The 14,487-nt window shown below is 37.0% G+C and overlaps 1 protein-coding gene across 1 annotated transcript; it reads right to left on the bottom strand.

The window, feature by feature from the left end:
• Positions 1 to 11,536: 11,536 nt before the first annotated feature.
• LOC143889176 (bifunctional riboflavin kinase/FMN phosphatase-like) lies at positions 11,537 to 14,487 on the bottom strand. The gene is made up of 4 exons (XM_077393375.1): positions 14,234 to 14,487; positions 12,248 to 12,434; positions 11,856 to 11,986; positions 11,537 to 11,703 (listed from the first exon to the last, which is right to left on the bottom strand). The coding sequence occupies exons 1-4, from the start codon at positions 14,259 to 14,261 to the stop codon at positions 11,630 to 11,632; spliced, it is 420 nt and encodes a 139-aa protein (XP_077249490.1). The 5' UTR covers positions 14,262 to 14,487; the 3' UTR covers positions 11,537 to 11,629.

A 14,487-nucleotide genomic window follows, 5' to 3' on the forward strand; every position in this document is an offset into this window, starting at 1 on the left:
TTTGAAAAATAAAATAAAATCATGCAAACAACCATCCCAAATAGAATAGATAATCTACTACATAAACCAGAAAGAGATAGGGAAAGAGGTGAATGGATAAACAAAGAATTAATCGATAATCCACAAAAATCATTTTTTAAATAGTAGTCCATATAGAATAAATGATTGACGTAAAGCAAAAGGTAAAAGAGGGGCAAGTAGAAATAAAGATAATCAATATAAACCATCATACAAAGACAAGGCATAGAATAGATAATAAGCAAAAACCAGAAAACGAGAAACACTTAGAGAGATTTGTGAAACAAAATTAACATGTACCACTGATAAAGACCAAGCCATATAGAATAGATAATAAGCAGAAACCAGAAAGCGAGAGACACGAGAGGGATTTGTTGAAACAAAACTATCACGTATCACTGATAAACCATGAAGCAAGAGTCACATGAAGAGATAAGTTGAAGAAAAAAAAGAACAGATATCCTTAAATTCAAGATATTCGACTATACAGAAGTCACGTTTAATAATAATACAAACCCGGTTGATGAAAAGTGTAAACATCACAGAAAATAGATAAGAATGCAAAACCTCAACGCCATGTTCGGATTGCAAGAAAAACCTTTCTTATGGAAAAGTTTATCCTGGGATTTTTTTTTTCATTTTGAGATTTAGAGAGAAATTATACAATTGATGCCCCCTAGTAAATATTGAATAGGGTTGGTTCAAGCTATCTACTTAAAGTGTAACAAATGTAGGAAATTTTATACTTATTTTTCCTTTCCAAACTTTTCTAGAACATTCCTGCAATCCAAACCAGGCCTAAGGGCATGTTTGGCAAGCATGAAAACAAAAAAAAAAAAACTTGAAATATTTGTTTACCCAAGGTGAAAGCAGGTTAGAGAGGGCTGGTGAGAGATTTGTGAGGACAGTCACATACTCTCCACACACACTGCATATTTGCCTCTCACGCTAGGCAAGCAAATATTTTGAATAACCGCAGGAGAAACAAGAAAACAATGCAAAACAAGAGAAGAAAAAAAAAACCAAAAGCATCAAGCATTCATCAACATATTCAGAAGAAAATCGTAGTAATGAACCTTCAACAAAAGAAGAGCAAACTATCATAACCTCTCTCCCAATAACAACCAAATATATGGAAACCATAGTAGCAAGAAGAGGAGAAAGAGAGAGACGGATTAGGACTTTTTTTTATCAAAAGAGGTTTTGGTAGGGTTAGGGTTTAGATCGCCGCCTAGGAGAAATTTCAGAAAAGTGAAAAGGGTAAAGTTCAAAAAGAGAAGATGAGATTTGCGCTAGGTTAAAAAGACTTTATATCTATCTTATTGATACTTGAAACGAGGACTATAGGATGATCCAAACCATCCGTGTGATGGGCCACAACGTAAATAGGTTGTGCCCAAAAAATCATTTATATAGGATGATCCCAACGCTCCGATCTATACAGGAACTCCATATTATGGAAACCTTTATAGATCATAGAGTTAGGATCATCCTATGGAGTTGATTTTTGGGGCACTACATATTTACATTGTGGCCCATCACATGGACGGTTTGGATCAATTTTTTGTCAGAATAAAAGGTAACCTGAAATATATGTTTTAGATTTAACGAAACAATTTTTATCCATATAATTTCTCTTTCCTGGGTATCTCGATGTACTATGCATATTACAGTATCACATCAGATTCTATTAGAGGAGATTTTTCATATAAAATCTCTTATTAGACTTCATCAAATCACAAATCTTTACAAACTGCCACCATGGATGCTAAGAAATAAACCATCTACATCACAAGGGTAATGTACGGTTGAAAAGAAAATTGTACCTCTCCATCAAGGAAATAATATCACGCCTAAGGGCACTTTGTGTTGTCTTTAAAATTAAGGTTGGTTTGGAACTTTTTCTTAAACAAGTATGGATTTTTTTTCATAAAAAAATAGAGGTGTACATCAATACAATTAATAGTTAAAAGAGAAGTAAATAACAAAGTATTTTTTGCTTTTAACAATGTGTGATCAAACACATGGTTGGAGAACTCTGCCTAGAGCACATTTTCCAGGTTTCTTTAATCAGTGTCCTGCAACCAGATATAGCTTCACTACATGGGTATTGTGTTTGCTTTTGGTAAAATGATTTTGAGCGTTATTTTCAATGAATCCTATATTCTCAACTTAGAGAAACCTTGAAAGTCCACACATTTTTCAGGTTTTTACTAGCACGGCTAGATAAAATCACATTTTCCAGGTTTTTATTAGCACGGGTTTGCATATTGTTATGTGATTTGAGTTGAATAGAAATTAGTGCCTTTAGTTCTTTTCAGGTATATTTACAAATATAAACATTTCCATTTATTTTTCTCAAAAAAATACTGGTGTATTTACAAATATACATATTGTATTCCCCCTCAGGTATATTTGCAAAAATAAACATTTCCATTAAGGGATTTTTGCTGATTAGTCACTACGTGGCAAAATAATTGCTTATTAGTCCCTAAGAAAAGCATCTTAGCTGAATAGTCCTACTTTTAGAAAATATTTGCTAAAAGGTCCCTAAAACTCACGAACTTCAATTTTCTCTGTTAAAATTTTTAAAATGGCAAATTTAGCCCCTATACAATTGATGCCCCCTAGTAAATATTGAATAGGGTTGGTTCAAGCTATCTACTTAAAGTGTAACAAATGTAGGAAATTTTGTACTTATTTTTCCTTTCCAAACTTTTCTAGAACATTCCTGCAGTCCAAACCAGGCCTAAGGGCATGTTTGGCAAGCATGAAAAACAAAAAAAAACTTGAAATATTTGTTTACCCAAGGTGAAAGCAGGTTAGAGAGGGCTGGTGAGCGATTTGAGAGGACAGTCACATACTCTCCACACACACTGCATCTTTGCCTCTCACGCTAGGTAAGCAAATATTTTGAATAACCGCAGGAGAAACAAGAAAACAATGCAAAACAAGAGAAGAAAAAAATACCAAAAGCATCAAGCATTCATCAACATATTCATAAGAAAATCGTAGTAATGAAGCTTACCTTCAACAAATGAAGAGCAAACTATCATAACCTCTCTCCCAATAACAACCAAATGGAAACCATAGTAGCAAGAAGAGGAGAAAGAGAGAGACGGATTAGGACTTTTTTTTTTCAAAAGAGGTTTTGGTAGGGTTAGGGTTTAGATCGCCGCCTAGGAGAAATTTCAGAAAAGTGAAAAGGGTAAAGTTAAAAAGAGAAGATGAGATTTGCGCTAGGTTAAAAAGACTCGAGAGGGTGAGGGTATTTATTATATCTACTGGAGCTGTTAAGGATTAGTATAGGAGCAATGATAAATTCGCACCCCCCATGAGGATAATTCGCACAAAGCTAAAAACGATAGTCTGCTGCAACAATTCAAGTAACTGCGGTGCGAATTATTCTACCGGGGGCGCGAATTTATCACGACCCTTATTATAGTTGCCAAAAAAGCTATAAGGAAAGGACAAGCTGGGTATGTACCATTATAAAAGAATGCTCGTCCTGTTTTAATGATTATTTTTGCGAGTCACGACTCAAGAGAATCCCGTGTGCTTTTACTAACTATTTCTGTGAGTCACGAGAATCCCGTGTCACCGTGTGTACTTGTGACTTGTGAGATGTGGGACCCACATCCACAATAGAGAGCAGCTACATGACAAATTGGATCTCAATTTTGATTGATCTGAACCATTCATTTGACCTTGGTTTCAATGTCTGATGGCTCAAAAAATGATGTGCTTTTTTCGGTCAATGAAAATGGACGGTCAGATCTTTTCGGTCACGCAACCCAACTCTTGTACTCTTGCCTGACTTTATGTTTCTTTTGAAAGAGAAGTGCAAACGAAATTAAATTTCAGTTATCATTAAGGCGGGTAAGCATCGACCCGACTCGAAAAATAGCTCGGGTTGGGTTATGTTTCTCGGGTTTCGAGTCGAGCCGGGTCTAGGATCCAAAAGCCCACATGAATCTCGGGTCGAGCCGGGTTTGAAGGGGCCCGACCCGACCCGAGTTACTTAAGTTATAGTATGTATTTTTTTTCTTCTAAAAGTTTGTTACTTTAAAAGTGAAAACTTAAAAATAAACTCACGCACGCATTCAATCACAAGACTCTTTCCATCTTCTATTCGTTTTCCCCCTTTAGCTATAGGGTTTCAAGTTTCAACTAAATAGTGAATGCACTAAATAGTTTGTTGTTTATCTCATACGACTATAATCATTTTCATTTGGTAATGTATCAATTTCTTCTCTTTGGACTAGTAATTAGTTAATGCATTAAAGAGTTTGCCATGCATGAGTTTTTCTACTTCTATCAGTTGAGTTTCCTTGCCAAACTAAAGTTTTCCTAAAAGAATTGCATCAACGTTAAAAAAACCCGACCTGAGATTTATCATGGGTAGGGCTGGGTTTGGGAATCGTAGGTTTTCTGGAAAAAAAGCCCGACCCGACTCGACCCGAGATATTTCTCATGTGGGTTGGGTTCTTCAAAACCCAACTGCCCGATCCGAGTTGCAGCCCTAGTTATCATACATATTTATAGGATTTATGTAGACAATTGAGTGAATAAGACTGGATTTTATATGGTGTGGAAAGAGCTAGCTAGCATTCCTTTGTTTATAATTAAACATTTATTTGCTAGTAATCATCAGTTCACTTCCATTGACTGCCCCTATTGCTTTAACCATATTGTGGAAAATGTTTGTGACCCCACTGATAACGGTTTGTTTTGGATCTTGAGAATCGATTGCGATCCCAAAACTAATTATTGAACCCAATTGAGTCCAATAATCAGTTTTTGAATCAATCAATTCTCCAAAATCCAAAACTGACAGGGCCTAACAATTATTTGATCCACGAAGTAATTCAATTACATTTACACTATACCAAGATAAACAACATACATGTGCAAATAGTATTTATATATCAAGGAAAATTGATGATTTGATCTTTCACCTCATGTCCAATACAAGAGCATGGAGTGGGTTTTGTGTATCGTCTGTCTCCCCCTTGTTTTCTTAACCAATTTCCCTACACGTCTCTAACTATTTAATGCGTATAGTTGTAGGATATGTTATAAATGAAAATTTCTCGCGCATATTTAACTAGGAATGTCGTATAAATATAAATTGAGGTATATTAAACTGAAGGGCGTCCCCATTGCCTGTAAAGGGCTGTTATGCATTTAATGTACTTTGAATTTATCCCATAATAAATGCACAGCTGCTCCTTGAAGCCAATGGGGGCGCTCTCGAAACACCAAACTCCCCCCCCCCCCCCCCCCCCCCCCCCGTCTTCTACAAGGGTGCCCTTGAGTTTAGAATACCTCATAGAAAATTCTTTTTAGCTATTTAGTTCCTTACATAAGAAGCAACTATCATGAAGACGGGACGTGGTGACATGTAAAAGTATCCCGTTGTTGCTTTTACCTATTGCCTTTGGCATCATATATAGGGCCATTTACTTGTATATATTAGTATAATAAGAACTACAAAAGATAAGTCCATATCTATAGGAAACTTAAAACAACAAAGGATACGTCCACATCTCTTATGATTGTGATATGGACTCATCTTTAACATGACACGTCTCTTTAACAACCCAAACCCGACCCGATTTGGTTTAAAAAAATGAGTTAGACGGTTTGGGTTAAAGTTGAGAGATTAAAAAACGAGTTAGGTTAGGGTTGGCCCTCGTGATTATAGTTGGGACATGTTAGAGTTGAAATAATGCTCTACCTCTGGTTGCTTTAAGGTTCTCCTCAACCCTTGTTACACCTCTAATTTCCACCCTTTGGTCTGTCTTGCATTTCTGCCTCTGGCTTTATCGGCAGAGGAATGGACAAGCAAAAGAGGTTGGAGATATCATCTCCGTATACTTTATTATAATGTGGTATATTTAAATAGAAAAATGAAAAACCTTACCAAGGTCCACTGCGGTTGATTCCACCTTAAATGGATGATCAACAAGATGACTTTAAGAGCCCTCCAAGGAGAAGTAAACGATCGGCATTGATCTTATGGATATGACCATAGTTAATTACTTATGTAAGTCCATCATTCATTTGTCAAAGGTTTCTATTCTTACCAGTTACCACATAGAAACTTATTCATAAAACTATGTACTTTTTTGCATATGTCACGTTTGGGCATTGAGAATGAGAAACAAGGATAACCGTACTGAGCATTGGATAGTCGGAAAAGAGTGCATTGGTTTGGGCAGTTGGGCTACCTACTCAACCTTTGGTTGAGAATTGAATTGTTTTGGCTACCCTCCTTAATGTCACAAAGCACATGACATGGTCGTTGCCACCAACTGCTTAAATGCTCTCATGTTCCCACCCATATAAAGCAAATGTAATTAAATTATAAAAATGACATTTAACTTAGAGGAATGCTAAAATGAAGGGCGTCCTTGCAAAAACCAGCTACAAGGGCGCCCCCATTGGACTATTCATGCGGGTTTAGTAAAATTCGAATATAATCATGGGTTTTAGAGAGATCTAAAATACGTGCCCTGTTGCCATGTTAAAGTTGGTGATTGAATCCACAATAAAGTCGAGATAGAGAGAGAGGATCTAAGATTTAGAGATTAGATCTTTTATGATGTGGGATTTAGAGAGCTTAGATCAGATTTTTAATTGGATGATCTTGTGATGGCCAACAATATTTATGGAGCCAAACGTCATACATGTGGGCAGTATGTCAATGCTGTATATAGTGGTTTTCCTTAACAAACTTGATGCTCCTAATAAGATATTTCCTATATGTTGTGTGGCCCACTATAGATATTTTATGGTGTATGTGTATAGGCTCTGATGCCATGTTTGTGCTTTTTTTTAATGAGAATTTATATGGTGGCCGACCTTGTAAAATACAAGGGCGGGTTGTCAAAACAAACCCTGCCCATTGATTTTTTGATCTGGTCAAACCACCTTTTTTTACTGGAAAAGCAGATCAAAAATCAATATGGGGCCCTTGTATTTTACACGGTCGGCCACCATATAAAAACTCTTTTTCTTTCTTATTGTGGAAAAATTGTTAGAAAAATGCAAAGTTTTCATTATATTGTGAAAAAAGGGTAGTCATTTCAAATTTATAAAAAATGGGTTGTCAGGGTACGAAAATAGGCCTTTAGGACAAATATACCCCTTGCTTTTTCCCACCAACTTTATAAGCTCTAATCCCTAAGCTATTTGACCTACCACCTTCTCTTTTTCTTTCTTCTTCCCCAACCAACTTCCAACGTGAAAAACAACCATTGTTGGATACCTTGGTAGCTCATCCAAAGTGAATAGCAGCCATAGTCTTTTGGAAAAAAAACACCATTACTTGTTTCTTCTTGGTTGATAAACATTGCTCCAAGTATGGCCATTCTCCTCTACTTGAATAGGGTTTACATATTCTTTTCATGTTTTCATGATTTCTTGGGTTTTCATGTTTTTCATGTAATTTGTGCGTTGTTTTCATGTTTTCATGGTCTACCAACCTCTTTGTTTGGATATTACCATGTTTATCTTGACCCCTCTCTCTCTAACTCTCTCTCTGTGTGTGTGTGTGTATAGAGAGAAGCCTGATTGGACATCGTATGTATACTTGGACTCTTGGAACCATTAGTTAGGCTTCGAAACCACAATTTAGTAGTTCCTCGGAGGTTAAATAGTGGTTTCATGACTGTAAATGTAAATTATGGTTCCCAAGTGGTTGGTACATTGTAATACTACTTTATTGGTTGTGAAAGGGATCATGACTGTATCATTAGTGTTTGGAACATATCCGTTACGTAGGCCTTGGAACCACAATTTAGTGGTTTCGAGAGGTTACATAGTGGTTCAAAGACTCAAAATTGTAGTTCCAAGAGTCCAACTAGTGTTTGGTATATTATTACAGTATTTTAGTGGTTTTAAAAGTCATCATAGACGTATCATTGGTGTTTAAAACCTATTGGAACCATTACTTAGGCCTCGAAAACACAATTTAGTGGTTTGAAGACATTTTTTACTGCTGAACATGTGGTTCCCTAGTGGTTCCGGGGTATAAAATGTGGTTCCCTAGTGGTTTTGAGGTATAAAATGTGGTTCCCTAGTGGTTCCGGGGTATAAAATGTGGTTCCTTAGTGATTCAGGGGTATAACATGTTGTTCCCTAGTGGTTCCCTAGTGGTTCCGGGGTAGAAAATGTGGTTCCGTAGTGGTTCTGAGGTATAAAATGTGGTTCCGTAGTGGTTCCGGGGTATAAAATGTAGAAAATGTGGTTCCGTAGTGGTTCCAGGGTAGAAAATGTGGTTCCCTAGTGGTTCTGGGCTATAAAATGTGGTTCCCTAGTGGTTCTGAGTTATAAAATGTGGTTTCCTAGTGGTTCCGAGGTATAAATGGTGGTTCCCTAGTGGTTCCGGGGTATAAAATGTGGTTTCATAGTGGTTCCGGGGTATAAAATGTGGTTCCCCAGTGGTTCCGAGGTATAAAATGTGGTTCCCTAGTGGTTCCGTGGTAGAAAATGTGGTTCCCTATTGGTTCCGGGGTGGAAATTGTGGTTCCCTAATGGTTTCGAGCTATAAAATGTGGTCCCGTAATGGTTCCGCGGTAGAAAATGTGGTTCCGTAGTGGTTTCCACTTATAAAATGTGATTCCCCAGTGGTTCCGGCGTAGAAAATATGGTTCCCTAGTGGTTCCGAGGTATAAAATGTGGTTTCCTAGTGGTTCCGGGGTAAAAAATGTGGTTCCCTAGTGGTTCCAAGGTATAGAATGTTGTTCCCAAGTGGTTCCGGTGTATAGAATGTGGTTCCGTAGTGGTTACGAGGTATAAAATGTGGTTCCCTAGTGGTTCCGGGGTATAAAATTTTGTTCCGTAGTGGTTCCGGGGTAGAAAATGTGGTTCCCTAGTGGTTCCGGGATAAAAAATGTGGTTCCCTAGTGGTTCCGAGGTATAAAATGTGGTTCCCTAGTGGTTCCGGGGTTGAAAATGTGGTTCCCTAATGGTTCCGGGGTGGAAATTGTGGTTCACTAGTGGTTCCGAGCTATAAAATGTGGTTCCCTAGTGGCTCCGGGGTATAAAATGTGGTTCCGTAGTAGTTTCGGGGTATAAAATATGGTTCCCTAGTGGTTCCGGGGTATAGAATGTTGTTCCCGAGTGGTTCCGGTGTATAGAATGTGGTTCCGTAGTGGTTCTGAGGTATAAAATGTGGTTCCGTAGTGGTTCCGGGGTATAAAATTTTGTTCCGTAGTGGTTCCGGGGTAGAAAATGTGGTTCTGTAGTGGTTCCGGGGTCAAAATTGTGGTTCCCTAATGGTTCCGAGCTATAAAATATGGTTCCCTAATGGTTCATTGGTAGAAAATGTGGTTCCGTAGTGGTTTGGACTTATAAAATGTGGTTCCCTAGTGGTTCCGGGATAAAAAATGTGGTTCCCTAGTGGTTCCGAGGTATAAAATGTGGTTCCTTAGTGGTTCCGGGGTTGAAAATGTGGTTCCCTAGTGTTTCCGGGGTGGAAATTGTGGTTCCCTAGTGGTTCCGAGCTATAAAATGTGGTTCCCTAGTGGTTCCGGGGTATAAAATGTGGTTCCGTAGTGGTTCCGAGGTATAAAATGTGGTTCCCTAGTGGTTTCGGGGTATAAAATGTGGTTCCCTAGTTCTTCCGGGTTATAAAATGTGATTCCGTAGTGGTTCCGGGGTGTAAATGGGGTTCCCTAGTCGTTCCGAGGTATAAATGGTGGTTCCATAGTGGTTCCAGGGTATAAAATGTGGTTCCCTAGTGGTTCCGAGGTATAAAATGTGGTTCCAAGAGTGTAAATAGTGCTTCCAATAGTTTAAAGTATGGTTCCAAGAGTGTAAATAGGGGTTCATGCTTTGTAAAAGTGGTGTAATACACTGGGAACCATAATTTAGTAGTTCGAAGAGTGTAAGCAGTGGTTCCAAGAGTGTAAATTATGGTTCCAAGAGTGTAAATAGACTTTCATGCACTTTATAAGTGCTTCCAAGAGTGTAAATTATGGTTCGAAGAGAGTAAATAGGGGTTTATGCTTTGTAAAAGTGGTTGAATACATTGGGAACCATTATTTAGACCTTGGAACCACAACTTAGTGGGTCCAAGAGTGTAAGTAGTGGTTCCAAGAGTGTAAATAAACTTTCATGCACTTTATAAGTGATCATGAGTGTATTGATAGTGATTAAGGTACTCATACTCAGTATGTATATAATCGGACCATTATGAACACCTCCTAACCATAATTTAGTGGTTCTAAAAGTGTAATAGTATTGTTTTGGTCCAAAAGTGATCATAAGTGTAGTAATAATGGTTCTTATCGAAACAGGGTGTGCAAAAATGGTGGAAAAATGGCTTCTTTTATGTTACACGTTGATGGGTACTTGAAGGATGAAGTATCATTCCAATATATTGGCGGGACGAAAATGTGTTTAACTATGAATCGCCATATAAAATTTTTGGAATTTCAGTCTCTAATTCACCAAAGGATTGGGACCACAAGAATCGGCGTGTCATTATCTATAAAATGTCGATATGTCATGGATCCATATCAAATCGTGTTATACGACATTCGAAATGATGATGAGCTAGGTATGGTGATGATGCTTTTTGAGAATAGCCTCTTTAATTCTATCAGCCTGTACATAACTAAAGAGTACAGAGTTGGAGAAATTATATTTGCACCCATCCCCATGAAGAGGTAAAATATTAACTCAGCTGGACTTTGGCATTCTTTAAATTCTCATTCCATTAGAATATTATCTCATGTGGAAATTTTCATTGCTCAGAAATGTAGTTGATATAAATGAACATTATGAAGCTTCTACTCCAATCGAACCTGCTTTGAGTCCCAAAAATAATTCCGTTCGTGCAGTGTTAGCAACACCTATTCCATCTGAAGCTCCCAGCAAACGAATACGACATGGTGAAGGACATACCAACCATAGGTACTATCCGTGTATGAAATTGTCATTCCATTATTGTTAGTCTAATGTTGATCGGGTCGGCAGATATTCAGTAGACTTGGATGAAGATTATGAGGATCCAATTTTAAATGAGACAGAGGAAGATACAACTGAACATAAGACCTCTTCCATGTAATAAATTATAGAAATTATATTTAGTTGGGAGGTTCTATTTTTGTCTCATTGAATTTCATTCTAGCCTAGTCGTTACCATACAGGCACGATGCACGGTTCAGTAGGGATTTTCATAGTGATATGCATGTTAATGATGCCATTTGCGAGGATGGTGATGAGGACTTTGATGAGGACAATGAAGACTTTGATGAGGACGATGACAGCCAAGGTGTAGAGCAGGATGGTGTAGATGATCAGGATAGTGTACGTAACATTATCGGAGACCAGGATGGTGTACATAACATTATCGGCAACCCGTTCGGTAATACGTATACAAGGGAGCTGATGGAAGTAGATGAAATGGTTGTGGATGAATTAAATGTGGGGAGAATAAGACTTGAGGAGTTGAAGGTGGGGGAAACTTCCCGAATTTAAAAGTATTTAAGAACAAAGTTAGAGAGTATGCAATTGATAGGCGTTTTGTATTCGTCCCAATAGACTCAAAACCTACAAATGTCCAAAATCAAATTTTTATGCTATTTACTATTTAGTCTCACATTTCAAGAGACGGCTTCCCCGTTTTCACTTCGTCACCACCAATGATGATAGAAAAGGATTCTTTCCATCCTATACATGAAAAAACAAGCTAATAAGCCCAAAAATAAGAGACCAAACAAAAATCTCCTTGGTGAATTTGTGACCATTAATCAGCATCTTCTAATTTTCTAAAAATTATTCAAGAATTTAAAAGATATTGAGGCTTTGAAAACAAACCATACCATTGTGGTATGATATTTTTAATTCTATGTTTTCCCTTGGTGAGTTAGAAGCCAACGCTATTGGCACACCATGACCACTCAAATGTTTAATTAATCGAGCGGCACCTGGAAGTGCTTTAATATTAGACCACCTGCAACAAACAAATGCAATAAATTAACCATTATACGCTTTATGATTCTAGAGAACAGTCACTCATTAGGCACCAGCAATAAGTCCTTGTATTTGGATAAATTTTAAAATATACAAGTTTCCATTAGCGTATCCTGATGGTTGTATATGGGCTAGTATTATAGGGACTAGGATTTCCATCACTCGAGTTTTAATAGGCCTACACAAAATAATAAAATCCGTATGTGTTGCACGAAAATGCATAAAGAAAGAATAGTTTTACCGATCAGAAAACATTGGAGTAATTTCAGAAATGAGTTCTTCGGTTGTGCACGGGAGCCCATAATCCTCCACAATAGCTGCCGCAGTTTCCAGAGGTGTTTTCCCTACTATTCTTTGAGCTCTTTTCCCATCCCATTGCTTTCCATACTTTACTAAATATGTTCTCAAGACTTCACCCACAGTTCCATCTTCCATGAAATGAAACATATTTGAGATCAAAGAAAATAGAAATAAGGATATAAGAGCAACAAAACCAAAGAAAAATTATTGCATAGATGGCACATAATAAGTTTCAGCAAAGAAATTTATGATAGAAACCATCCGTGTGATGGGCCACAACGTAAATAGGTTGTGCCCAAAAAATCATTTATATAGGATGATCCCAACGCTCCGATCTATACAGGAACTCCATATTATGGAAACCTTTATAGATCATAGAGTTAGGATCATCCTATGGAGTTGATTTTTGGGGCACTACATATTTACATTGTGGCCCATCACATGGACGGTTTGGATCAATTTTTTGTCAGAATAAAAGGTAACCTGAAATATATGTTTTAGATTTAACGAAACAATTTTTATCCATATAATTTCTCTTTCCTGGGTATCTCGATGTACTATGCATATTACAGTATCACATCAGATTCTATTAGAGGAGATTTTTCATATAAAATCTCTTATTAGACTTCATCAAATCACAAATCTTTACAAACTGCCACCATGGATGCTAAGAAATAAACCATCTACATCACAAGGGTAATGTACGGTTGAAAAGAAAATTGTACCTCTCCATCAAGGAAATAATATCACGCCTAAGGGCACTTTGTGTTGTCTTTAAAATTAAGGTTGGTTTGGAACTTTTTCTTAAACAAGTATGGATTTTTTTTCATAAAAAAATAGAGGTGTACATCAATACAATTAATAGTTAAAAGAGAAGTAAATAACAAAGTATTTTTTGCTTTTAACAATGTGTGATCAAACACATGGTTGGAGAACTCTGCCTAGAGCACATTTTCCAGGTTTCTTTAATCAGTGTCCTGCAACCAGATATAGCTTCACTACATGGGTATTGTGTTTGCTTTTGGTAAAATGATTTTGAGCGTTATTTTCAATGAATCCTATATTCTCAACTTAGAGAAACCTTGAAAGTCCACACATTTTTCAGGTTTTTACTAGCACGGCTAGATAAAATCACATTTTCCAGGTTTTTATTAGCACGGGTTTGCATATTGTTATGTGATTTGAGTTGAATAGAAATTAGTGCCTTTAGTTCTTTTCAGGTATATTTACAAATATAAACATTTCCATTTATTTTTCTCAAAAAAATACTGGTGTATTTACAAATATACATATTGTATTCCCCCTCAGGTATATTTGCAAAAATAAACATTTCCATTAAGGGATTTTTGCTGATTAGTCACTACGTGGCAAAATAATTGCTTATTAGTCCCTAAGAAAAGCATCTTAGCTGAATAGTCCTACTTTTAGAAAATATTTGCTAAAAGGTCCCTAAAACTCACGAACTTCAATTTTCTCTGTTAAAATTTTTAAAATGGCAAATTTAGCCCCTATACAATTGATGCCCCCTAGTAAATATTGAATAGGGTTGGTTCAAGCTATCTACTTAAAGTGTAACAAATGTAGGAAATTTTGTACTTATTTTTCCTTTCCAAACTTTTCTAGAACATTCCTGCAGTCCAAACCAGGCCTAAGGGCATGTTTGGCAAGCATGAAAAACAAAAAAAAACTTGAAATATTTGTTTACCCAAGGTGAAAGCAGGTTAGAGAGGGCTGGTGAGCGATTTGAGAGGACAGTCACATACTCTCCACACACACTGCATCTTTGCCTCTCACGCTAGGTAAGCAAATATTTTGAATAACCGCAGGAGAAACAAGAAAACAATGCAAAACAAGAGAAGAAAAAAATACCAAAAGCATCAAGCATTCATCAACATATTCATAAGAAAATCGTAGTAATGAAGCTTACCTTCAACAAATGAAGAGCAAACTATCATAACCTCTCTCCCAATAACAACCAAATGGAAACCATAGTAGCAAGAAGAGGAGAAAGAGAGAGACGGATTAGGACTTTTTTTTTTCAAAAGAGGTTTTGGTAGGGTTAGGGTTTAGATCGCCGCCTAGGAGAAATTTCAGAAAAGTGAAAAGGGTAAAGTTAAAAAGAGAAGATGAGATTTGCGCTAGGTTAAAAAGACTCGAGAGGGTGAGGGTATTTATTATATC

This window comes from Tasmannia lanceolata, unplaced genomic scaffold, assembly GCF_043159265.1.
Source record: "Tasmannia lanceolata isolate RefF3 unplaced genomic scaffold, GAP_Taslan_0.1 ptg000013l, whole genome shotgun sequence".
NCBI lineage: Eukaryota > Viridiplantae > Streptophyta > Magnoliopsida > Canellales > Winteraceae > Tasmannia > Tasmannia lanceolata.

What these genes read in the sequence shown, in the direction of transcription:
- LOC143889176 (XM_077393375.1), bottom strand. Translation starts at nt 14,261, where the DNA reads ATGATAGTTTGCTCTTCATTTGTTGAAG. An exon ending in TTGCTCTTCATTTGTTGAAG is followed by an intron (nt 12,435 to 14,233) that starts GTAAGCTTCATT and finishes ATTTCATGGAAG; the next exon opens with ATGGAACTGTGGGTGAAGTC. An exon ending in AAAAATATCATACCACAATG is followed by an intron (nt 11,704 to 11,855) that starts GTATGGTTTGTT and finishes TTTCATGTATAG; the next exon opens with GATGGAAAGAATCCTTTTCT.